Source organism: Hemitrygon akajei, chromosome 5, assembly GCF_048418815.1.
Source record: "Hemitrygon akajei chromosome 5, sHemAka1.3, whole genome shotgun sequence".
NCBI classification, from domain to species: Eukaryota; Metazoa; Chordata; class Chondrichthyes; order Myliobatiformes; family Dasyatidae; genus Hemitrygon; species Hemitrygon akajei.
The window spans coordinates 47,332,298-47,359,676 of record NC_133128.1 but is presented as its reverse complement, the minus strand read 5'-3'; the positions used below and the strand labels follow the sequence as shown (position 1 = coordinate 47,359,676).

Below are 27,379 nucleotides of genomic sequence, written 5' to 3'. Positions count from 1 at the left end.
GATTATACAGCTTATCACATAGCTAACAAGTTGATGTAGGAGGGAGTAAATCAGATTTTTGGAACATTGGGCTCTCTTCCAGGAAAGGTGGGACCTGTACAGAAGAGATGGCGTGCTCCTGAACGGAAGGGGGATTAATATCATAGTGGGAGGATTTGCTAGAGCTACACGGAGTGGTTTAAACTGGAGTTGCAGGGTGATGGGAACCAACGTGCCAGAACAGATAATGGAGAGGTTGTGGAGACAAATGTTGCTAAGGCCTCAGAAAAAGTCAGGAGTCAAAAGGTGCAGCCAGTGTCCTGAACTATGTGTATTTCAATGCAAGAAGTATCGTAGGAAAGACAGATGAGCTCAGGGCATGGATCAACATATGGAATTATGACATTGTAGCCATTAGTGAGATTTGGTTGTGGAAAAGGCAGGACTGGCAACTCAGTATTCTGAGGTTCCATTGTTTTCAACATGAAAGAGCGGGAGGGATTAAAAAAGTCATGAGGTTGTCCTAACAGATAAGGTGAAAGATAATCCTGAGGGTTTCTACAGATATGTTAAGAGCAATAGGATTGCAAGGGACAAAATAGTTTCTTTGGAAGATCAGAATGGTAATCCATGAGTGGAGGCGAGGGAGAGTCTTAAATAAATATTTTTGCATCAGTATTTACTAAGGAGATGGACACAGAGTCTACAGAAGTGAGGCAAAGCAGCATTGACTTCACTGTACAGATTTCAGGGGAGGAGGTGTTTGCTGCTTTGAGGCAAATTATGGTGGATAAATCCCCAGGGCCTCACAAGATGTTCCCTTGGACCTTGTGAGAGGCAAGTGCAGAAATTGCAGGGGCCCTAGAAAAGATATTTAAATCATTCTTAGCAAAAGGTAAGGTACTAGAGGATAAGAAGATAGCTAATGTCGTTCTGCTGTTCAAGTCCCGACCGTTATGATGCACCATCAATAACTCACTCTGAGACGTAAGAAGCGAGGTATCGGCTTTTATTGACTGGAAGAATGAACAACACTACATCCTGGAGAATGAGGGCCGGCCTCAGGCCTCAATCGCCTTTATACAGGGGTTTGTGGGAGGAGCCACAGGAGCAGTCAGCAGGGGTCTGTTGGGAGCAAACCACTCTGGTATATGTAGTTCACCACACGTTAATTCCTCTTATTATGCTAATTCCCTTTTCCCGTGTTATCCTGGGCTCCTTGATTGTGGCACCTGATTCTCTTCTAAACCTGCTGCATAAAAACCCTGGCTTTGTATCTACTCGTGGCCAGACTGTTGCTTCAGCCAGTGCAGTAATTCACGTTCCCAGCTGCTCAGAATGGTGTATTCTAAGTTATACTTAGCACCAAGGTTTACTTGTGAAATTCTGTCTCTCTGTGTCAAGATAAGTATTCTAAGTTTTATTTCAGTACCAAGATTTACCTGTGTAACTCTGTCTCTCCGTGTTAAGAAAAGTATTGTCTGCCGCTTGCTCCATGTCAAGATAAGTTTTGCCCACTGCTTGTCTCCAGTTAGCCGTTCAGCTCCAGCAACACCCTGTGTCTAGAAAAGCTTTGCCTGCCTCCTGCTCCTCTGTTCACCAGTGCTGTTTGCCTGCGTTAACTCTGTCTCTCGACCACTTAGAATTATGTATTCTAAGTTCTGTTCCCATGCTGTTTGCCTGTGTTAATTCTGTCTCTTGGCTGCTTAGAATTGTGTATTCTAAGTCCTGTTCCCGTGCTGTTTTCCGGTGCTAACCCAGTCTCTCCACCACTTAGAATTGTGTATTCTAAGTCCTGTTCCCGTGCTGTTTTCCGGTGCTAACCCAGTCTCTCCACCACTTAGAATTGTGTATTCTAAGTCCTGTTCCCGTGCTGTTTTCCGGTGCTAACCCAGTCTCTCCACCACTTAGAATTGTGTATTCTAAGTCCTGTTCCCGTGCTGTTTTTCGGTGTTAGCTCTCTCTCCATGTTAACAGGAGCATTGCATGCCACCTGTCTTCCCGTTTATCCTTCCACCTGCTGTTCTCCTCAAGCCACACTCGCACCCTGGTCTGCAATCCTGCTCCACCTCATTCCACCGCCCACCTACACTCTCTGTTGGCTTGGTGGTTAAGCGCCACGTTCCCACCGTAACGACCGGGTTTCGATCCCCAGTCAAGCCTTCCTCGCCCCTCGGCTTTCCTCTGCTTAGTCCTCGCTCCCCGGCCTTCCCTGTAACCATTGATAAACACTTCAGATTACTCTATGTGTCCTGCGTTTGGGTTCGCCCCATTCTCCATCGCAACAAAGAAAGGCTCTGAAAATAACCCAGGAAATTATAGGCCGGTGAGCCTGACATCAGTTGTGGGAAAGTTATTGGAAGCTAATCTACGGGACCAGATGAATGAGTATTTGGATAGACATGGACAGATTAGGTATAGCCAATCTTACAGAGTTTTTCAAGTAAGTTGCCAGGAAAGTTGTTGAAGACAAGACAGTGAATGTTGTCTACATGGACTTCAGCAAGGCATTTGAAAAGGTCCCGCATGGGAGGCTGGTCAAGAAGGTTCAGTTACTCGGCATTCAGGATGAGGTAGTAAATTGGATTAGACACTGGCTTTGTGGGAGAAGCTAGAGAGCGGTAGTAGAGGGTTGACTTTCTTATCGGAGGCCTGTGACTAGTGGAGTGCTGCAGGGATCGTTGCTGGGTCTGTTGTTGTCTGTCATCTATATCGACGACCAGGACGATAATGTGGTTAACTGGATCTGCAAATTTGCAGATGACACCAAGACTGGGGGAGGGGGTGGGGGGTTGGTAGTGGACAGCGAGGAAAACAATCAGAGCTTGCAGTGGGATTTGGACCAGCTGTAAAAAGTGGGCTGAGAAATGGCAGATGGAATTTACTGTAGGCAAGTGCTAGGGGTTGCACTTCAGTGGGACCAACCAGTGGCACATGCAAGCTTGATTTCAATGGTTAAGAGGAGCTTGAGTAGGTAAATGGACGGTAGGGGTATGGGGGCACGGTTCCTCATTCTGACTGTTCTGCTATTTAAGGCTCTATAAATAAACCAGGAAATTATAGGCCAGTGAACCTGACGTCAGTTGTGGGAAAGTTATTGAAAGCTATTCAAAGGGACCAGATATGTGAATATTGGATATGAGTGACTTATTCTGATTGGGTCGATGGAAGTAAGCAGGTTAAATGATTCAGCATGGACTAGGTGAGCCGGGCCTGCTTCTGTGCTGTACTTTTATGACTCTGTGACTCTAACATCTTCTCCACAATAACCGTCAGCACAATTCCATATTTACAATGCTTCCTTTGAAACACACCACTTTCACAACTCCCTCCTTCGCATATTGAAGGTTAAAACTAAAATGCAACTCTGAACGGATATGGATATGGATTTCAGCAAGGCATTTGTTAAGGTACCCCATACAAGGCTTATTGAGAAAGTAAGGAGGCATGGGATCCAAGGGGACATTGCTTTGTGGATCCAGAATTGGCTTGCCCACAGAAAGCAAAGAGTGGTTGTAGACAGGTCATAATCTGCGTGGAGGTGTGCCTCAGGGTTCTGTTCTAGGACCCCTTCTCTTCATGATGTTTATAAATGACCTGGATGAGGAAGTGGAGGGATGGGTTAGTAAGTTTGCTGATGACACAAAGCTTGGAGGTGTTGTGGATGGTGTGGAGGGCTGTCAGAGGTTACAGAGGGACATTGATAGGATGCAAAACTGGGCTGAGAAGTGGCAGATGGAGTTCAACCCAGATAAGTGTGAGGTGGTTCATTTTGGTAGGTCAAATTTTGATAGCAGAATATAGTATTAATGCTAAGACTCTTGGCAGTGTGGAGGATCAGAGGGATCTTGGGGCCTGTCTATAGGACAGTCAAAGCAGCTGCGCAAGTTGACTCTGTGGTTAAGAATGCATACGGTGCATTGGCCTTCATCAGCCATGGGATTGAGTTCAAGAGCTGAGAGGTAATGTTACAGCTATATAGGACCCTGTTCAGACATCACTTGGAGTACTGTACTCAATTCTGGTCACCTCACTATAGAAAGGATGTGGAATCTATAGAAAGGGTGCAGAGGAGATTTACAAGGATGTTGTCTGGATTGGGGAGCATGCTTTATGAGAATAGGTTGAGTGAACTCGGCCTTTTCTCCTTGGAGTGATGGAGGATGAGAGGTGACCTGATAGATATGTATAAGATGATGAGAGGCATTGATCGTGTGGATAGTCAGGGCTGAAATGGCTAACACGAGAGAGCACAGTTTTAAGGTGCTTGGAAGCAGGTACAGAAGAGATGTCGGGTAAGTTTTTTATGCAGAGAGTGGTGAGTGCGTGGAACGGGCTGCCGGTGACGGTGCTGGAGGCAGATACGATAGGGTTTTTTAAGAGCCTCCTGGACAGGTACATGGAGCTCAGAAAAATAGAGCTGTGGGTAACCCTAGGTAATTTCTAAGGTAAGGACATGTTCAGCACAGCTTTGTGGGCCAAAGGGCCTGTATTGTGCTGTACGTTTTCTATGTTTCTATATCCAGATCTGAAGGTTGGTTACTGAAGTCAATATTCAATTAATGTTATAATGCAAGAAAACACCCTAATAGTCCCTCCTCTTGTCCCTCCTGGACAAAATAAATTTGTACTAGGAAAAGGCCAACCTTAAGGAGGATCTATTCAAATAGGGCCACAGAAATGCCCTGCTTCGGAACCCTCCCAATGACCCTATGTGCATATACATCTACCCTAATGGCTACCTACAAAATGCAAAGCAGAGAGATTGTTCCAGAAATTTGAGCAACGGTCTTTAGAAACGTAGTTTCATTTGTATGGCTGTTGGAGCTTTCCCTGCTGACCGATTGCAGCTTAATCACATTGACTGTCTTCATCCCTTCATTCTCTAGTTGCTAAAACACTTCTCTTTCCAGGGATACCAGCAAGGTCAATGTATCAGGCTCACATGCCCTCTCATTGACGTACAGGAAGGGGTTCGTGTGTTCTCTATTTGAGTGACTGCAAGGACCTCTCTCCAGTGGCACCCCTTCTGAACTGTGCAGTCAATCACTGGCCTGACCACTGAAAGGGCCTGGCTCAGTTCTGTTCACTCCCCATTCAGACTGGGGGTGACTGCCTTCAGAAGTCATGTGCATCTTTCTCAGTCTGTCATGCCATCAAAGTTGTGGAACCTGATGTCTCTGTTCTAACTTAAATCCCTCCCCATCTAATTTCCTCAATATCTTTTCTATTCTATGCTCTTCGACTAATCATTTACCATCAGCAACCAGCCTCCATTACAGAGTACCGTTACCATTACACTTTAACATGCTACTCACGGGGTTCCGTCATGCTCTCAGTGTCCTCTGCCTTCGTGTTTGCTCTGGGTCTGCTTCCATCGGCTGTGGTCAGGCCTGGTGTGGCTGGCTGCTGTTCATCTCTTAGGTTCTCCTAATTACACGGCTACTGGGTACACTTGATCTCCCACTCCGTCTGTGGGGGCAACAAGAACGTGAGTCATATAGTTTAATCAGAGTCCAGTGTTTCCCCTGGCTGTCTCGCTGATTCTGCACACAGACACAAGTGTCTTTTGTTAAAACTACCATCTGTGGACCTATCCATCTGGGAGCCAGCCCTGCACCCTCACCCGGCTGTGGGAGGATGATCTCCTTTTCCTCCGGCTCTCTCCGATCACCAATGTGCTGCTGTTGTTCTGCTTGGTGCTTCAACACTTTAAGTTAGTTACAAAAGGTCTTTCGTATGCTGTGTCATTCTATTGCTGTAAGAACCAGACTCTCCGTAACCTGTATTCCTCATAAGGGAGTCGCTTTGATGCCCTGTCAATAACTTGTAGGGACCCAGCATGCCATTTGGGATTTCTGGTAATACATCAACCCATGTCTTTCCTGTCTCAGTTATAGCTTTAGCAAAGATGTTCTTGATTGTTTGGTTCATCCTTTCTACCATTCCTGAACTCTAAGGGTGGTAGTGTATGTGGAACTATTGGCGAATCCTTAACAGTGGACATATTTCTTTCATTATTTTCCTTGTGCAATGTGTTCCCTGATCCAAGTCTACCTAGACTGGGGTTCCCCACCTTGGGAGGATTTCCTAAACTCGAATCTGTCCTGCAATGCTGGTGGTGTAGTCTTGACCCACTGGTTGAAGTGATCCATATTTACTAGCTAATGGCTTCTCCCCCTGTTTTCCCAGGGTCCCCTAGGCTGTGCATGGTTTGCCAGCTGTGGCTTTATGCCCTTGCCAATAACACAATGGCAACGTAATTTATCAACATCCCCGCCCATCTGTGGCCAGCACCTGTCCTGCTGGAGGGTCGCGATCATACTCTGCTCTCTTGATACATCACACCATGATACAACTCCAGTCGTATCTGCCTAATTCATAATAGGGCCACGGCAACTCCATCCTGGGTCTAGCTCCCAACTGGTCCCTCCTTTGCTCCCTTTCTCCTTCTCTTCTGTCTCCACCCCTTCATATAGTTTTACTGAACTAGCTTCAGTCGTTTCTTCCTGCACACTTGCAATCTCAGTTGCCTCTTGTTCCTCTTGATGTCTGCCCACTCATTTCCTTTCTGCTCCTTGCTCTCCCCTTTCTGGTGAACTTTTCTTTTAATCATTGCCACCTTTGCTGGCAGATTCATTGCTTCCGGCGGCTGTCGTATTAGGTGCCCATGCTGAATACCTGCCCCCGTTGGGGTTACAAATCCTCATCGTGCCCATGCCATCAGATAATCAGGTAATCACGCCCCACCCCGAAGTCAACAGGCTGTCTGTATATATATTTACTAGACTGCCACCTGTATAAAAATCACCCCTGCTTCCCCTTCCAGGGGTGTCTCCTTCACACCGTTAACATCTTCCTGCTCTATTTCCACTTGGCACTCGTGTGTCTCCCCCCCCCCCCGGTTAGAGTGGTGTTCACGGGTTCCTAACTATCCAGTGTCCCTAACTATCATTACTGTCTTGTGAACAGCTGTCCATGCGTCAGTTTTTGTAGGGTACTGCTTATGGGGTTTATGTGGGCTCCACTCTATTTAACTGGGTTTATTGTTACTCGACCACAACCTTGCTCGTGTCTCATCCACACTGCTGGGAACTGCTGACAAGGTAACTGATACACTGACCTGGCTCCACTCTCTGATGATGGGGATGGCTGTGGCTATGCTGGCTACGTTGCGTACTCTATTGGTTGTAGGTGTTCGCTGCTCCTGGTTTCCCATGTTATTTCTCCCTTTCCTGAATCTATAATGGTCCCTGCTTCCCTTAGGATGTCTATTCCAAGGATAGGATCCTACTTAGACTGAGCTGGAAACTGGACATTGCACGCCACCGAGTTTGAGTACCTACAACTCCCTTTTGTTCTTCAATGCCTTTCCTCCTACGCCCGTAATACAAATAGTCTGTCCAGTTGTTGGCAAGGGTAGGTCAGTTGACACCGGTGTCCCTGCATCAACTAACATATCGCATTGCCGTCACCCCCCCACCCGACAATGCTATTGTGTACATCCGCGGGTCACCAGCACCGGCAGTGCGAGCCACCATCACTTTATCTTCTAACGTAGAAGCCGTCTTCACCAGTTCTGTGATCTGATCAGCAGTCAGTTTGGTCAGAGTGGGTACTGACAGAGCGAGAGATTGCGTGTCTGCTGTGACTTTCACATGTTTTTCTTTCCTCTTTTTTGGACCCTGCTTCCAACTATGTCCCAATCGGCCACAATGCCTCCAGTGTTTTATGTCTGGTCCGGCAGTCCTTTGCTCGGTGTCCTGATCGCTGGCACACAAAGCAAACCCTCTGTGGCGTCACAGCAGCTGCATCCACTTTGGCTACTTTACTTTCTTTGGTCTGTCTCACTGGTCCATGAAACTACCGCAGAGTGGGTTGACCCCACCACTATCCCTAAATCTAAAACTCGGACCCTCAGACCAGGAGCAGAATTAGGCCATTCAGCCCATCGGGCCTGCTCCACCATTCCATTATGGCTGATCCTGGATCCCACTCAATCCCATACACGAGCCTTCTCGCCATATCTTTTGAAGTCCTGACTGATCAAGAAACGATCCACTTCTGCCTTAAATATACGCACAGACTTGGCCTCCACCTCAGTCTGTGGCAGAATATTCCACAGATTCACTACTCTCTGGATAAAAAAATTCCTCCTTACCTCTTTTCTAAAAGGTCGCCCCTCAGTTTTGTGCTGTGTCCTTTAGAGGATGTGAATATCCTCTCCACATCCACTCTATCTAGTCCTTTCAACATTCGGAAGGTTTCAATGAGATCCCCCCGCATTCTTCTATATTCCAGTAAGTACAGACCCAAAACTGCCAAACTCTACTCATATGTTAACCTCTTCATTCTCAAAATCATCCCCATGAACCTCCTCTGGACTCTCTCCAATGGCAACACATCCTCTCAGTTCCAAAACTGTTGACAATACTCCAAGTGCGGCCTGTCTAGTGTCTTATAAAGGTTCAGCATTATCTCCTTGCTTTTATATTCTATTCCCCTTGAAATAAATGCCAAATTTTCATTTGCCTTCTTTACCACAGACTCAACCTGTAAATTATCTTTCTGGGAGTCTTGCACGAGGACTCCTAAGTCCCTCTGCACCTCTGATGTTTGAACCTTCTCCCCATTTAGATAATAGTCTGCACTATTGTTCCTTTTACCAAAATGCATTACCATACATTTCCCAACACTGTATTTCATTTGCCATTTTTTTTGCCCATTCTTCAATTTGTCCAAGTCCTGCTGCATTCGCATTGCTTCCTCAGCACTACCTACCCCTCCACCTATCTTCATATCATTCACAAACTTTGCCACAAAGCCATCAATTCTGTTATTTAAATCACTGACAAACAATGTGAAAGGCAGCGGTCCCTATACTGACCCAAAGGACATCACTGGTCACTAGGAGCCAACCAGAAAGGCCCCTTTTATTCCCACTCATCACCTCCTGCCTGTCAGCCACTCTGCTATCCATGCCAGTACCTTTCCTGAAATGCCATAGGATTTTATCTTGTTAAGCAGCCTCATGTGTGGCCCCTTATCAAATGCCTTCTGAAAATCCAAGTAAAATACATCCACTGCCTCTCCTTTGTCCACCCTGCTTGTTACTTCCTCAAAGATAACTTGTGAATAGTCAGAGGCTTTTTCCCAGGGTAGAAATGGTTGCCACAAGAGGACACAGATTTAAGGTGCTGGGGAGTAGTTACAGAGGAGATGTCAGGGGTAAGTTTCTTTACTCAGAGAGTGGTGAGTGCATGGAATGGGCTGCCGGGAACGGTGGTGGAGGCAGATACAATAGGGTCTTTTAAGAGACTTTTGGATAGGTACATGGAGCTGTAGGTAAGCCTAGTAATTTCTAAGGTGGACTTGTCAGCACAACTTTGTGGGCCAAAGGGCCTGTATTGTGCTGTAGGTTTTCTATGTTTCTAACTCTAACAGATTTGTCAGGCAAGATTTCCCTTCACAGAAACAATGCTGACTTTAACTTATTTTACCATTAGTCTCCAAGTATCTCGAAACCTCACTCTTAATAATAGACTCCAACACTTTCCCAAATACTGAGGTTTGGCTAATTTGCCTATAATTTCCTTCTTTTTGCTTCCGCCCTTCTTAAAGAGTGGAGTGACAACTTCCTCGTTGGCTGAGCTCAGGCCTTCCCTCAGCATTTTCAGGAAAACTGGGTCGTCCCTCCCTGTATTATCCAACCCTGATTACTCCTCATGCGCACAGTTTCTACACTCTGCATAATCCACGGCTGTCTCATCAGCTCTTTGAATCACTGCCATTATCATTCCCCAGTTACTCTCACCTCCCCCCAGTCGCTGCCTCACTTCCCCTTTGAGAGGGTGAAATCTTTCTTCATTGCTGGTGTTGCTGGTAGTTGCCCACGTACCATCCCGCACCCCCCGGGCCGTCCTGTCCCACGTACCATCCCTCACCCCCCGGGCCGTCCTGTCCCACGTACCATCCCTCACCCCCCGGGCCGTCCTGTCCCACGTACCATCCCGCACCCCCCGGGCCGTCCTGTCCCACGTACCATCCCTCACCCCCCGGGCCGTCCTGTCCCACGTACCATCCCGCACCCCCCGGGCCGTCCTGTCCCATGTACCATCCCGCACCCCCCGGGCCGTCCTGTCCCATGTATTCCTTGGACACTTGCTTTTACCAATATCTTTAAGGTGCATTTGGTGAATTTCAAGCATTTCCTTGTGCTTGTGCCAGAATTCCAAATTCCCACATGTGACTTTATGCGAGGGCAACTCAGACAAAATGCTCTGTTTCTCCCCGGGGGTGAAGGGCTTAGGAATGGTCGTAATCAGGGTCAAGGGCTGGCTCGGATCATCAGGGTTCTCGACCTGACATTGCCTAACATCAATAGGTGCCATCCCGACAGATATATCTGAGTAAAACCTGTCCCTGAACTATCTCCACGCTAATTCCCACATAACGCAAAACATACATAACGGATACAAGGTGAACAGTACACACTAAACCGCAGAGCATGTACTTTGTAATCTGCCACTTATGTGCAGCTAAACTCCTGTTGCTTGACATATTCCTTTGCATCACACTCGCAAAGCACATATGCTGAAATGCAGCTCCCGGAATGAATTTACGAGTCCCCACTGGTATCCTGAACCTTCAGTAACAACCCTTCACAACAGGTAGCTCTGTCTCACCAAATTAACACACAAGGTTTCGTCCCTAACGGAAACGCACACGCACGCGTACACACTGCTTTTATATCTACCAGTTCGTGATACCTCGTGCTCCCGTGTACCACTGACCTGAACAGGTCCAAGTGTGAGTGCTAATTTTAGCAATACTCACCTGCTTACAAATGCTAAGACTGCTGGCCACGAGATGGATCACAAGGTGTCCCACTCTTGACACCAAATGTTGCATGAATGAAGTCACTGCAGGAAAGTACTCGTAGATACGAAGCAACCTCTTTATTCAACAAAACAAGATACAGCAAGCCTCATTTTAAGACCCTTTCTGGAAAAGGTCTGCTTATCCCAACCTTACACAACATTTTATGTGGTAAAGATCAGAGAAAAATTCAGGACCATCCAAACAAATCCCTATTTGCAATGCTTCCTTTGCACACATCACTTTCACACCTCTCTCCTTCAAACTAATATTACAGACATCCAAATGCACACAAACAATAAATTTCAATCTGTGTTGTCTGGTCTTCCACTTAACTGTCGTGTCTTCAAATTAACTTGTTTCAAGGTTCTTCGGAGCCTATTGTTCAGAGTTGCATTTTAGACTTAATCTTCAATGCACATTCATATCTGAAGGTTGGTCACTGAAGCTTTATGTCCTAAACCCAAAAATGCCCTAACACTGTGTGCACAGTTATTTGTTCTTTTTAAATGAAATTTGATTCGTTATATGCAGCTGGATATGTTGAAAGATGATCAGAAATATTTCATTCAATGCATGTAATTGTTTTCACTCTTACAACAATTTTCGGAGTAGTCGAATCCTCACCAACAATTGCCATGAACAAACTTGATACGGTCAATGTAAACCAAGATCTTCATTGCCCCAGCTAGTATAAAGATAATCTTTATGTCTTGGAGGAAGTACTGACGCAAATTTGCTACCACAACTAAAACTGAAACAGTCTAAATGGACTTTCAAGCAGCCTAAGGTGGTGACTCCAAATGGGAAGGTAGATACAAAAAACTGAAACCTGTCAAAAGCAAGCTAAAATTGTTAGGAGACTACTTCAGAACTTGTTCCCTTTCTAGGAGCAATTGAATATTATTTTTGGTTCTTGCCCAGGAGTAATTCACTGAAAGAACTTGAAGTAGGACAAGTTACGTTTGTCATGAAAGGCTGGCTCACGCAGTTTTAAGGCTTTTGTTACTTTCATTGCAATGCTGGGTTATTGACTTCTTCATCAGTTCACAGCGATACAATGAATGGAGCACAATTAGCACGCCAGTTGTAGGAGCTGTGCTGTTGTCAGACATGTTTTGGAAGATAAGGCGCAAGCCACATTATTCTTTTTGTTTTCCAAAAATAAATTAACTACATGCAATTTGAGAAGGAAGATCTTTCACTTTCTTGCAATTGTTTGTGGTCTGAATAAGTAATATCAGTTATGTTCATATTGACAATTCTCCACCATTAAGACACAACAGTGGTCCAGGAGTTGAATTAGGTTGCATATCAGATTGAGAGGTATGAGAGGTTATTTAATTTTTCCCCTTTGTAGAGATATCTAAAGTAAGAGCATAATTTTATGGTGGGAGGAAGGAGTTGAGAGAAAGGTTTTAGTTTTGATTTTGACATTCAGGTACTATTGGTTAGGAGTTTGCACGATCTGTCTGTGACCACATAGTTTCGATCAGATACTCCTGATTTCCCCTACATGCCAATTGTGCTGACGAATTGGCTGTTGTAAATTGTCCCTGGTAAACAGGAGTGGTTGAAGAACAGGAGAAGTAAATGGGCATATGAGAATGTGCAGGTTATGCAGAGAATGGGATTGCTGGGAATCATATGAAAACATGACATTTTCAATATACAGTAAAGTCCAATAATGGCAGCTTGCAAGGTGTGCTTTTGCAGAATGAATGTGATTAAATACAGTTGGTTAAAGTAAAACGTAACAGCTGATATTCAGACCAGATGAGACAAGGATTGCCACAGTAAGATGTGGTAGGCGTTGAGTTTCTGGAAGTGTCTGGATGGGAGCTGACAGTCTACTCCTGTCCCATGAGAAAGAAAATTTTAATCAGCTTTGTGAATCACATCCCCTAGAATCCCCTTGGGGATTCCCTGGGGGACATCCCCTAGAATCACACTGAGAGGACACGGGAAGCAATTTTCTCAGCCAACAATTTAAGGCTGGGTTGCCGGGGCTGGTGGGGTGGGGGGGGGGGGGGAGTGATGAAGAGAAACAAAAGGTTGACCTAAAGTATCTCAGATTATGAGAGGCAGACATAGGGAGGATATTTAACCTTTCCTCCCCCTTTGTAAAGATACCTTTTGTGTTGAGAGGTAGGAGTTGAGGGAAAGGCTTTATTTTAACAGACTGGGAAATAGTTGGAACTTGCTGCCAGAGGAGGTGGTGGAATCTGATACGATCATTACATTTAAGAGGCAGACATTTTAATAGTCAAAGCATACTGTAGCCAAGGTCTCCAAGCTGCCTCCAAATATAATTTCCCACCTTATACTAACCTTCTGCTGTCAGTTTGCTTCAGTCTTCAGTTTTCCCTTGCCTGAATGTCTGTGCACAAATTCCAATTATTCATAAACACGAGATTCTGCAGATGCTGAAACTCTTGAGCACACGCACACAAAATGCTGGCCCGAAACACCTCCATAACTGCTGCCTGACAAGCAGTTGTGTGGTCACAGATTTGTTTGGTATTGACATTCCTCTTCTACTTGAGTTTGTATATATTACATGGGTAACAGGACAGAATCAGACCAGCTTGTCCATTCAATCAGCCCCCACCAAACCTGCTAGAATTCTTGGGCTAATGGAGGTTGCATTGACTGACTGTGGCACATCCTTCCAAACAGGCCAAATCACTTTCATCAAGGGACTTGATATCATCTCCACCAGTAGATCTGAACATCTTGGATTCCTATTTTCTGTTCCTCTGAGACATCTGCTCAGAGTTATCACTACCGGAGGTATCTGCATAAGTGCAGTTGCTGCTCATAAACTGACGTTGCTTTGCTTTAAATTTCTTCAGCCTTTAAGATTAAAAAAATTCTACAGTTGTATGCACTGAGCATACAAGTTTTTTTTAAATGATAGAGGAAGATTTGGGCAACCAGCAGAATTGTGGGCAGGTTCCCAGTCAGATCCTTCTCTAAGCCTGACCTTTCACCTGCACTGATAATGTCAGCTGGAGATTGGGGCCAAAATTGCTCCAGTTGCTAACTTTTAGTACAAAAACAAATTGCCAAGACAAAACAATGCCGAATAAAGTTGGGGAAGAAAAAGCTGAATAATGAACATTTTCCAGAAGGATACGTAACAGATGCCAGTTTCTTTTGCACAAGTGATATCCAATATGTCTTTAGTGGGAGTATTAGCAAGGTACAACATTAACCCAGTTGTGCCAACTTAAAGACCTACATATCTAGGGATCCAATTTGAATTTCTAAAATTTCCTTATCAGAAAAAAATCTGCTGATGCAAAAACTCTGTCTGGAGTATGCTGCACTTACATAGGCACAGAGGTATTTTTTCTCCTTCATGCCAATTAATACAAAATTGTTTACAATCTATGATTGCATTCTGTTCCGTTGGGCTTTGCTTCAGGAAGCTGCCCAGAAGATTTTCATCTCATACACCAGATTCAAGAAACGAAGGAATACTACTCACTGATGGTTCCACCCAATCCCTTGATGATATTATTCCTCACGGAACTGAAAATAACTTGTTGCAATGTTAACTTAAACTTCAAAAGTTTAGACTGCATAACAACAGGATAGTGGAGCAACACATGATCTTGCTGGAGGAACTTAGGGGGTCGAGCAGCACTGCAGGGAAGCAAAAATTGATTTTGGGCTGGACCTCTGCATTAGGACTAAAAATGTAGAGTTAAATCATAAACAGAAGAGATTCTGCAGATGCTGAAACACTACGCTACCTCGCTATATTTTTGTCTCTCTTTGCAGTACTTATTGAACTTATTTATACATATGCATTTCTTACTGTAAGTTATTTTTTTACTGCAAAATAACACATTTCATGACATATGCCAGTGATATTAAACCATATTCTGATTCTGAAATCTTGAGCAACATACACACAAAATGTTGGAGGAACTCAGCAAGTCAGGCAGCAACTATGGAGGGAAGTAAGCAGTCGACATCTCGTGCTAATCCCTTCATCAGGGCTGATGAGTTCCTCCTGCATTCGTGTGTTGCTTGAGTGGAGAGGCAAGGCGGCCAGCATAGACGGGACTCAAAGCAGTTGGTGGACTGAAGCGGGGTGTTAGGTGCTGAGGTGGAAATAAAAGACTCTGGCAGGTAAATGATCGATGGAGGCAGACAATGAGAGAAAGAAGAAAAAGAAAAACAAAACAACAACTGATTTAAAAAAAAACACACACACAGACACAAAGTGCTGGAGGAACTCAGCAGGTCAGGCAGCATCTATGGAAAAGAATAAACAGTTGACATTTCGTGCTTCAGGACCTGAAAAGAAGGGGGAAGATGCCAGAATAAAATGGTGGGAGGACATGAAGGATGAAAGCAAGAAGGTGATAGGTGAAGCCAGGTGGGTGGGAGGGGTAAAGGTTTGGAGAGGAAGGAATCTGATAGGAGAGGAGAGTAGACCATAGGAGAAAGGGAATGAGGAGGAGGTGACAGGCAGGTAAGAAGAGGTGGGAATCCAGAGTGAGGAATAGAAAAAGGGGCTAGGGAAATTTTTTTTACTGGAAGGAGAAATTGATATTCATGCCATCAGATTGGAGGCTACCCAGATGGAATATAAGGTGTTGCTCTTTACCCTGAGGGTGGCCTCATTGTGGCACAAGATGAGACCATGGACCGACACGTTGGAACGGGAATAGGAATTGGAATTAAAATGTTTGGCCACTGGGAAGGACAGCTCTTGGCAGATGGAGCAGAGGTTCTCGATGAAGCAATCCCCCAACTTACGACGTAGAGGAAGCCATATTGAGAGTACCAGACACAATTGACAACCTCAGCAATTTCACAGGTGAAGTGTTGCCTCATCAGGAAGGACTGTTTGAGGTTCTGAATTGAGGTGCGGGAGGAGGTGAAAGGGCAGGTGTAGAACTTTGGCTGTTTTCAGGGTTAAGTGCCGGGAAGGAGATTAGTAGGAAGGACGAATAGACCAGGGAATCATGGAGGGAGAAATCCCTGTGGAAAGTGGAGGGGGAAGATGAAGATATGTTTAGTGGTAGGATCCCTTTGGAGATGGTGGAAGTTGCAGAGAATGATGTTTTGGATGTGGAGGCTCATGGGGAGGTAGGTAAGGACAAGAGGAATTCTACCACTATTAAGACAGTGGGAAAATATTATGAGCATGGATGTTTGGGCAATGGAGAGATGCAGGTGAGGACAATCAATGGTGTGGGAAGGGAAATGCCATTCTTTGAAGAAGGAGGACATCTCTGATGGTACGGGAAGAAAAGCCTCATCCTGGGAACAGATCCTGTGCAGATGAAGGAATTGAGAAAGGTGAATAGAATTTTTTTGGAATGAAGGGTCAGAAGAGGTATAGGCTATAAGACCATAAGACACAGGAGCAGAATTAGTTCATTTAGCCCATGGCCCTCAGAGCCCCAATCTCCTGTCTTCTCCCCATATCCCTTCATCCCTGATCAATCAAGAATCTATCAAATTCAGCCTTAAATATGAGTAAAGGTTTGGCTTCCACAGCTGCCTGTGGCAATGAATTCACCACTGTCTGCCTAAAGAAATTCCTCCTCATCTCTGTTCTAAAAGGACGACCCTCTATTCTTTGACTGAGTGCTTTGGTCACAGCCTCTCCCACCATAGGAAACATCCTCTCCACATCCACTCTATTGAGCTCTTTCAACATTTGATAGGTTTCAATTAGGTCACACCTCATTCTTCTGAATTCCAGTAAAAACAGGCCCAGAGACATCAAACACTCTTCACATGACAAGCTCTTCAATCCTGGAATCATTTTCGTGAACCTCCTTTGAACCCTCTCTGGTGTCAGCACATCCCAAAACTGCTCACAATACTCCAAGTGAGGCCTCACCAGTGCTTTATAAAGCCTCAACGTTACATCCTTGCTTTTATATCCTAGTTCTCTTGAAATGAATTCTAACATCGCATTAGCCTTCCTCACCACTGATTCAACCTGCAAATTAAACTTTAGGGAATCCTGCACAAGCACATCAGTTTTTTTTTGTATTTTCTCTGCATTTAGAAATTAGTTAACCCTTTCATTTCTTCTACCAATGACCATACATTTCCTGACACTGGTCCATCTGCCCATTTCTTTGTCCATTCTCCTAATCTGTCTAAGACCACCTGCAACCTCTCTGCTTCTTCAAAACTATCTGCCTCTCCCTATCTCCATATCATCATCAAACTTCACAGCAAAGCCGTCAATTCCATCATCCAAGTCATTGACATATAATGTAAGAAGAATCGGTCCCAACAAGGACCCTTGTGGAACATCACTAGTCACCAGCAGCCAACCAGAAAAGGCTCCCTTCATTCCCACTCTTTGCCTCTTGCCATTTAGCCAGGGTTCAATCCACGCCAGTATAGTCAAAATAACCGTGGAACTGGTTATTGGGGGCAAAGCTGCTGAAATTGGCAAGCTCAGCATGGGTTCATGAAGCAGCTCCAATGCATTTGTCAGTGTAGTGGAGGAAGAGTTGGGGAATAAAACCAGAGAAGCCTTGGAACATGAACCGTTCTACATAGCCAACGAAAAGGCAGGCATAGCTGGGGCCCATACGGGTGCCCATGGCTGCCCTTCAAGATTGGGAAAAACGGGAGGAGCTGAAGGAAAAATTGCTGAGGGTTCAGAACAGTTCTGCCAGACTGAGGAGGGTGATGGCAGAGGGGAACTGGTTGGCACTTTTATTGAGAAAGAAGCGAAGAGCTTTAAGGCCTTCTTGATGGGGGATACAAGTGCACTGGGACTGAACATCCATGGTGAAAATGAAGCGGTCAGGGCCAGGGAACTTAAAGTTAGTGAGGAGATAGAGAGTGTGTGATGTGTCGTGGTTGTAGGTGGGAAGGGACTGAACGAAGGGAGTAAGAATGGAGATGTGGTGTGAGGATATGAGTTCAGTGCGGCAGGAGCAAGCAGAGACAGTAGGCCTACCTGGATAGTCCAGTTTGTGGCTCTTGGTAGGAGGTAGAAATGAGTAGTATATGGTTAGGGAACTATGAGATTGGTGGAAGATTTGATGATGTCAGTGATGGTGTCAGATCCAGCGGGGTCCTCTTCAAGGGGTAGGAATGAGGAGCTGTCCGAGTGTTGCAGCCTGGCCTCAGCAAGGTAATGGTCAGTCCACCATGCAACAGTACCCCCTTCGTCTGCAGGTTTGATGGTAAGATTAGGATTGGTGTGGAGAGAGTGGAGGATAGTGTGTTCAGAAGGGGTAAGGTTCAAGGAGGAGAGAGGAGTGCTGAAGTTGAGCCAGTTGTTGTCTTGTTGGCAGTTAAAGAGGAAAACATCCGGAGCAGGGAGAGAACCACAGCAGGGTGCAACAGATGAAGCAAGTAGGGGGAGGGGAGTGTGAAGATAGGAGACAGTTGCTGGAATGAGATAAGCAGGATTGCCAGCACAGGATTCTGAAGTGAAAGAATGGATCATGGGTAGCATTAGAGAAGATAACTTTTATAAATTTGTTTTTATTTCCTTCTCCCTCCCTCATCTATCCCTAGGTCTCATCAGCCAGAATGATGAGTGAGCTTACAGAGAGGAGGTGCAGAGCCAACAACCTGTCCCTGAATGTGAACAAAACAAAAGAGATGGTTGTTGACTTCAGGAGGGCACAGAGCGATCACTCCCCACTGAACATCGACGGCTCCTCAGTAGAGATCGTCAAGAGCACCAAATGTCTTGGTGTTCATCTGACGGAGAATCTGACCTGGTCCCTCAACACCAGCTCCATAGCAAAGAAAGCCCAGAAGCATCTCTACTTTCTGAGAAGGCTGAGGAAAGTCCATCTCCTACCCCCATCCTCATCACATTCTACAGGGGTTGTATTGAGAGCATCCTGAGCAGCTGCATCACTGCCTGGTTTGGAAATTGCACCATCTCGGATCGCAAGACCCTGCAGCGGATGGTGAGGTCAGCTGAGAAGATCATCGGGGTCTCTCTTCCCGCCATCATGGACACTTACACTACATGCTGCATCCGCAAAGCAAACAGCATTATGAAGGACCCCACACACCCCTCATACAAACTCTTCTCCATCCTGCCATCTGGGAAAAGGCACTGGAGCATTCGGGCTCTCACAACCAGACTATGTAACAGTTTCTTCCCCCAAGCCATCAGACTCCTCAATACCCAGAGCCTGGAGTGACACCAGCTTACTGCCCTATTGTCTTATTATTTATTGTAATGCCTGCACTGTTTTGTGCACTTTATGCAGTCCTGGGTAAGTCTGTAGTCTAGTATAGTTTCTTTCTCTGTGTTGTTTTTTTTACATTGTTCAGTCTAGTTTTATGCACAGTTTCATGTAACACCATGGTCCTGAAAAAGGTCTCATTTTTACTATGAACTGTACCAGCAGTTATGGTCGAAATGACAATAAAAAGTGACTTGACTTGATGTCCTTCTTTGTATCTTCTCACCATGCTGACACACATCTGAGAACTTGAGCTGTAACCTAATGAAATAGTTTTTAAAAAAACCTTGGATTCAACCTCTCGAGGTCCTCTTTTGCCATAAGTGGGTGAACTAAGAATACTGATCTGCTGGTGAATCTCCTGTTTCAATAGTGCTGGAGGATATTAGGTCTAGCTAATTAGGTCCAGGTCAGTTTATTTACCTCTGGTATTCTCAAGAACCAATTACTGAAAATCTCATCCCAGTTTGTTCATTTGGCTGCTACCCTAAATAACAACATACAAAGATGCTCTGTTCTACATGCACACTGACAACAGCCCATTCTACTTTGCCATCATCTTTCTTGATCTCTTCTCTGTCCCTAAACTTTTTTTTAAACTTTCTTCCCATATATTTTATGATTTAGGAGGCCAGTTTAGCCACAATGTCTCTACCAGCTCTCACTACAGTTCCATTAATTTGATATCCCTACTTATTTCACTGTAACCTTTTCTCTCACACATACCTGTCTACTTCACCCTGATTCTCCTATCACTCGCATAGTCAGTTAACTGACAAACCTGCATTTATTGGGAACGTGGGAGGAAAGTTGAACACCTGGGAAAATCCATAAGATGAGAAAGAGACTATGTGAATTCCAAACAGACTGCACTGGGTATCAGGATCAAATACAAGTCATCGAGCAATGAACACAAAATAGTGGAGGAACACAGCAGGTCTGGAACCAGCTATGGAAATAAATAAGCAGTCGATGTTTCAGACCAAGACACCTCTTGAGGACTCAGTATTGAGTCAGTGAGGTAACAATACTGAGGCATCGAGCTTGCAATACTGTCTGCTTTGCCATCTCAGATCCACCAATGAATGAACAGAAATTCCCCACAACAAAATGCATGATGTGAAGCCAAGCCATCGTCCATTGTCCTGTTCATAACCTTTGTTCTCTTTGGGCTTCAGAGGACAAAATAATACAAATAGTAGAATAATACAAACAAAAGGTTAAATTCTGTTTCTCTCACCACGTGCATGTCAGGCATTTCAGAATTTTCTTTGCATTATTCCAAAGGGCTCACAATTTGTGCTTTTTAAAATTGCTTTTTAAATAAACTTTGTATGAGCTCATTTTAAGCAAAAAAAAATCTGGAAATTTTAAATTAAAACAATGAAGGCTGCAAACATTCCAGAGCACATTCAATATCTCTGAAGAAAATAAACTAGTTTTCTAACCATAGAGTTGTCAACAGAGGGACCACACCCAAATGTCAACTCAACAGATAAACTGATATTTATAACCGTTCTGCTTCAACATAAACACCACATGAACACTTTTTTCAAAAAGCATGGATGATGTCAATCTTCTTGAGAGTTGTTTGCATTTCACTCATCTAGGCCGGGGAGAATGTTCCATCATACAGTTAATGTGCACTGTACATCTTAAAAATCGACGCGGCCTCGGTTAAAATGGCACTTTATTTTTTATAGTGCTACCTCTTGCAAGAAAGCTTGACTGTCATTTGTGGTGACTAATGTTTCAAACCTCATACATGTGACTCAAAGTTATGAATGCAATCCTCTGGTCTCATTCTATTCAACGTGAATCTTATTAGAAGTGAAGTACAATACTACAGAGAAAAAGATGGTGGGCATGGGAGGGAGTACTTTGGTGTGATAGTACTAGTCTTGGCTAAGGGAATTGGATTTCACAAGTAAAAACTGCACTTCATTACTGAACATTAAATTTATTTATTTTATGTAAACTGTAGAAACATAGAAAACCTACAGCACAATACAGGCCCTTCGGCCCACAAAGCAGTGCCAAACATGTCCTTACCTGAGAAATTACCTAGGGTTACACATAACCCTCTATTTTTCTAAGCTCCATGTACCTATCCAGCAGTCTCTTAAATGACCCTAATGTATCCACTTCCACCACCATCGCTGGCAGCCCATTCCACTCACAACTCTCTGCGTAAAAAAACTTACCCCCAATAACTTCTCTATACCTACTTCCAAGCACCTTAAAATTTCAGCCCTGGTAAAGAGCCTCTGACTATCCACACGATCAATACCTCTCATCCTCCATCACTCAAAGGAGAAAAGGCCGAGTTTACTCAACCTATTCTCATAAGGCATGCTCCCCAGTCCTGGTCATGCCTCAATCGATATCACAATTCCATGTGCCCCAAGTCATCTTCTTTGCCTTTTAGGTAAGGTTGCCTCTCAGACTACCCAGCCACTGCCTATTGGACTTGCTTGTTTTAACCTCAGCATTTGCTTCAATTTCCTCATCTATGACACTACTGGAGTTCCAGGCCCCTGCCAGACTAGTTACAACCTTCTTGAGCAGCCCTAGCAAATCCCCCCCCCCCCCCACCATGACATTGGCCCTTATTCAGTTAGGTAGACCCTTGTTCCACTTTTACATGTCACCTATGCCCCAGAAGCAACACCAATGGACCAGGAAATGTAAATCTCTCCAGCCTGCACTGGCTCTTCTGCAATCCATTCATTTCCCCATCCTATCATTCTTTGCCCTTACTAGCATTTTGGCAAGAGAAGGAATTCTGAGATTACAACCCTGTTTATCTTGTTACCATTGTTTATTCCGCTTCCTCTCTTAACCCTACCCAACCACCTTAAATGATCTGAACACAACAGATTCTGCAAATGCTGGAAACCCAGAACAGACACAAAAAGCTACACAGTTGACATTTTGAGCCAAGCCCCTTCATCAGGGCTGAAACAGAAAAAGGGAAGATGCCAAAATAAAAAGGGTAAACGAAGGGGAAAGAGGACAAGCTAGAAGGTGATATCAACACGTACAAACAAGATGGATGAACTCAGCAGGTTGGGCAGCATCTGTTGAAATGAACAGTAGTCAACGTTTCGGGCTGAGACCCTTCATCAGGACTGAAGGAGGAGGGGGCAGGGGCCCCATAAAGAAGGTGGGTGGAAAACCAATCAGAGGAAAGATCAAGGGGTGAGGGAGGGGATAGGCAGGAGAGGTGAAGAAGGAATGTAAGGGGAAAGCACTATGGGTAGTAGAAGAAGGCAGAATCATGAAAGAGGTGATAGGCAGCTGGAGGAGGAGGCAGAGTGAAAGTGGGATGGGAGAAGGGAGAGGGAGGGAATTACTGGAAGTTGGAGAATTCAATGTTCATACCAAGGGGCTGGAGACTCCCTCCTTCTTCAGTCCTGATGAAGGGTCTCCGCCCGAAACGTTGACTACTGCTCATTTCAACAGATGCTGCCCAACCTGCTGAGTTCATCCAGCTTGTTTGTATGTGTTGATTTGACCACAGCATCTGCAGTGTACTTTGTGTTTACTAGGTGATAGATGGGTAGGTGGATGGAAAAGGTAAAGGGCTGGAGGAGAAGGAGAGTGGACCATGGAAGAAAGGGAAAAAGGAGGGGAACAGGGGAAGATAATGCAGGTGAGGAGAAGAGGTAAGAGGCCAGAGTGAGGAATAGAAGCAAGAAGGAGAAAGGAAAAGAAAAAAATACCAGGAGAAATCAATGTTCATTTTATCAGTTTGAAGGCCACCCAGATGGAATTTGGGGTTGCTCCTCCATCCTGAGAATGGCCTCATCATGCACTGACATGCTGGAATGGGAATGAGGGTAGGAAGTAAAATGGTTGGCCACCAGGAGATTCTTCTGGCTGATGGAGCGGAGGTGCTTGACAAAATGGTCCACCAAAAACAAGTACAGTATATGGATAGCTCAAACTATCCCAACATCAGAGGGCACATTGACCAACTCTTTATAACCTGATCCTAAATTTTATATAGGTACGCCATATTGGTGTCAGCTGTCCCTTATGGAACACATCTCTACAGTGTTAGGAATTCCACTTTGCAGAGCCGAGAATGAAGGAGAAAATGTAAAATATACTTGACCATTATACACATTATTAAAACACAGAATCTTTTCACAGATGATGCTGCTTATTAGACAATTCCAGGTAAAGCAGCTTTGCACATTTAAATAAAAATCACACTGGAAATGGGGAGGGGGGTAGAAGAGGTGGTTTCAATTACCTTTAATCGGGGTTATGCCTGCAATGGTAACAGAATTTTAAAATCCCCAGCTGGTGTTTGCAAGCTAATGTAGCATACAAGTTGCCAACATGATTAAAAGTACGGAAACTAAATGCCATTAAATTTAAAACAATTGAAAATAAAACCACGTGTGTGGGCACACTTAAGGTTTTCTCAGTGCAGAAGTTCCAAAGCCTTTTCAGTAATACGCAAGTAGCTCTGGCTGTGACAATACAAACAACAAGAAGTCCGAATGTGCTCATGTCCTAGGTCCACAATAATTTTCACTATTAAGATTCTTGGTTAAATTCAGCTAATTACCCCTGTTCTGAGGTAGTATATACTTGCAGCTGCTCTTTTGGTCCCATGGTGCTATAATTCAGCATGCTCAGAACTAGTTTGATGATATTGTATTTTTCCATTCATTGCTTATATTTATACAGCAGCTTACATTCAAACATTTTACATACATTTTCTTATGTATTTCTTTTAGTGTGCATAACCATCTAAGTTTTTCTTGAATATTCCACAACCAGCCATCTTGTGCTGAATTCGGAATCATTTAACCAATCACATAAACCATTGTCTGCCTTTATAGATTTGATAGGTGGGTAGAAGGGGTCAGTAATTAATAATTTGTAATAAAACAAAAACAAAGATCGGGAAGCACAAGGTATTTATTTAATATTATCCCAAGTGGTGGCTATTGCTTTCAGAAACATAAACAAGGCTACAAGGTAAAACAAGTATTTCGAGCTCTAGTCATACAATACAGCAACAAGGTGTTCTTTTCTTACCATGTACATGATGATCTTTTTACACATTTAGACCTATTCCATTTGCCTGCATTGGGACTATATCCAATAACTTGCCTATTTAGGTGTATTTCTAAATGACTCTTCAACACAGTGGGCCTAACTGTTTCCACTACTGGCAGTGAGTTGAAGACATCAATTATTGGTTTAGAAAAATTTCTCAAATCCTCTTTAAATCTCCTTCCTCTTACGTTGAACCTCAGCCTTCTTGTTTTTGATATCCCTGCCATCTACCCTATTTTTGCCTTTTATCTTGTACCTCTGTATTCCCTCAACCCAGTCCAGCAGGCCAAGTAATGACTAGCTAAACGTGCAAGTCCAGCCCATTTGATTTATTGCAATACTCCAAATACTGCCCAACCACTGAATTGTTGAGTGGCAACATAATGTTCCAGTCCTTACGTTCTATGCCAAAACCCTGAAACCTATGCCTTCTTCATCATCCTTTTAATATGTAGACCCTTTCAGAAAACAATCGATTTAGACTTCTAGGCCTTTCTGTTCATCAGCATTTTAAAAACTCCCATAGCAACTCATTATCAGCGGCTATTTTTTCATAGTTTTATTTCATGTCATTGGGTCGTGTTGACAATGATTGCAAAGGAGTTAAGATTTTTCTCATTGCCATAAAAGTATGTGTCAACCTTTCCAGTTTCTTCAACACCGTCAAGTTCTTCAGATTTCCGATCTTCCCTTTTACACAATCTGTTGTCATCCAAATTCCACCCTGAACGTTGGGAGTTTAAATTTTAGAAAATAATAAAAATTCCTGGCAGTGTGAGGCAGGAGTATATGAAAGTGCACAAGGCTGACTGGCAATTTTCTATAATTACTCAATTTGCTTTAATCACTTCCTTTGGATTACTTTATCATCCGCATAAGAAAACAAAGTCATTCATTACTGTTTGAGCTCCAATCCCTATTTGATGTTTGTATAATTTTTGATTGTAATTTTTAAAATATTTTAAACAATCATTGTAAATTGTCTGTCTACTTTTCTCTTTAAAATAAATCAATGCAAGGCCAATGAAATCTACGCCAGCTCACAGTACAACCTCAATTTCCTGTAACATTTTCTTCCCATGTTCTCTTCAGAGGGTCTGTCACCAACACACCAAAGGCAATTTACAATATTCGATTGCCTCGGAACTCTCACTTGTGGTACATGGAAGGGAACCCACGGAATATGCAAACTCTCCAGAGATGGCACTGGAGGTCAAACCTGATGCCAGGTTGCTAGAGCAATGTAGCAGAAGCTCTACAAGCTGTGCCAGATGCTCTGAATTCTATAAATCCCTTGTGCATTTTCAGCTTTTTGTTTTAAAAGCGTCTTAAGTCCTAAGGTGAGTGAAGCTATTCTATTCAGCGGGTATTGAAAACAATAAAAAAAAAAGTCAAGCTACATATTCATACAAGATGCCTTTAAAATAAACTTCATGTAAAATGCAGTTTATCTTGATTACTGCAGGGTTAGAAATTGAGACATCTAAAATTGGCACCACAACTCTAGACAATTGAGCAAAACATTTTGAGTGTTAAATTTATGACTTTTAAACTTAAATAATTTAGAAGCACCTGAAATTGATGTTACTTCATGAACGGGAACTAACTTGCTTATTTACAAGCAAAATGAAGACTAAAAATAAATATTCTTCCTTTCAATAATCCATCACTAGCGTTCAAGTCTGCATGTCTTTAGCCCTTGTTACAACAGTTAGAAACGTACAGCAAGTGTAATTAAGAGTACCACTGTAACAATGGCATCACACGACTGCTACTAGAATAAAAATATAATATTCCAGAAGTTCAAGTTCAAGCAGCCTCTGTGCAATACAAAAAGATGAACATTTCAGGCCAAATATCCATTTGCAGAACTGTTGGTTAAATTCTTTTCAATGTTAAACCTTCAAGGGAGCCTTTCTCCCAATTAGACATTCTCTTTGTGCTGCTCAAGATTATGATCCTCTCTCTTTAACCTTTGGAATGTCAAATATCTTCTCTGACTCAAGGCTCACCTGTATAAAGACACAAATGAGCAATAATCTATATTAAATACAGTAAAATAAAACATGACTTTATTAAATATTCAAGACAAAATAAACCAATGATAGATGAGAAGATGGAAATTAACTCCAGGACGGAGGACTTGACAAAGTTTTCTCCTATGTTTTGAAAAAGATTTGTAGCTACACCATCTGAGTAACAATTTTCCCATGTATTTAAATATGAATAACATAATAATCTAGCTGTCAATTAGTTGCAGGAGTAAGCGAACAAAAATTAGCAAAACTAACATTAATCATTGGGATCAAAAGTAATTCTGAAATCAAGGAAACAGATCTAGCTAAAGGGAATTTGTATATGTCATTTGTGATTTAAAGGGGATCTCTTGGATAGCCACAACAGATGCATTCCAGCATGACAGAGATACTAAGGGTGAGATACTAACATCCGTCATCTATGTTTAACTGAAATTGTTAAAGATGGCACTAAATTTTAAAGTGCATAGTTGCACAAAGATGGTTAATAGGTCAAGAGATGAGAAACAATACAAAAGCCAGCAGAGAATAACTAATGGATTACTAAGGAGGAAAAAAAGTCAGAGAAAGCTAGGTGGAAATGCAAAAACAGATTCAACAAATGGAAAGAGCCTGCAGAATTAATAGCGACGAGTGATAGATGAATTAAACAAGTATTTTGCAATGGTTTTGAATGCAGATGATACAAAAAAACTTTTCCAATAGCGTGGGTGTAGGTTAGACATTGGGAGAAAAGAGAAACAGAATACCAGGGAAGTAGTACTAAGGAAGTTGTTGAGGCTGAAGTCTGACAAGTCTCCAGATGCTGAGAACATCACCCTTGTTTTAAAAGAATCCTAGGTTTTAATAGGAATGAGTGGTGAGAAGGTTGATACTGTACATTCATGAAATCTGAGTCCCATTAGATAAGAGAAAAACAAACGAAGGGAATGTGGTTGCTGGGGAGTTGGGTGTGGAGAATTATATTGGAAAAAACAACTTAGAACACAGTGAAACTGTTTCCTTTGGAAAGTGGGCCACTAACCAACAGGCTTAGTTTTTAAAAAAAGGGACTAAAGATGATATAGTGAGAAAAGCAGATCACCATACCCTATTCCAGCCCAAATTAATTGGCAAGATCTAGCATTGACAACTTTAAAGTGTCAAATAGATTCCACTGGAACTTATGAGGCAAACTGACACATATTAGAAAGGAGG

At 43.4% G+C, this 27,379-nt stretch overlaps 1 protein-coding gene and 1 long non-coding RNA gene across 5 annotated transcripts in view; one reads left to right on the top strand and one right to left on the bottom strand.

Annotated features, from left to right (window-relative positions):
* The window catches only part of LOC140727743 (uncharacterized), a 50,718-nt gene extending 31,448 nt beyond the window's left edge, over window positions 1-19,270 (top strand). The window contains exon 2 of the long non-coding RNA XR_012098908.1: window positions 18,379-19,270. This is a non-coding gene — a long non-coding RNA (uncharacterized lncRNA). The remainder of the gene's footprint in view (window positions 1-18,378) is intronic.
* A 4,717-nt stretch (window positions 19,271-23,987) lies between these two features.
* Window positions 23,988-27,379, bottom strand: part of LOC140727739 (cell adhesion molecule CEACAM20-like) — a 35,838-nt gene continuing 32,446 nt past the window's right edge. For all 4 annotated transcript variants that reach the window (XM_073045445.1, XM_073045444.1, XM_073045447.1 and 1 more), the window contains one exon: window positions 23,988-26,158. In XM_073045445.1, coding sequence (XP_072901546.1) covers window positions 26,155-26,158 — 4 coding nt within the window. In that variant the 3' untranslated portion in view covers window positions 23,988-26,154. The remainder of the gene's footprint in view (window positions 26,159-27,379) is intronic.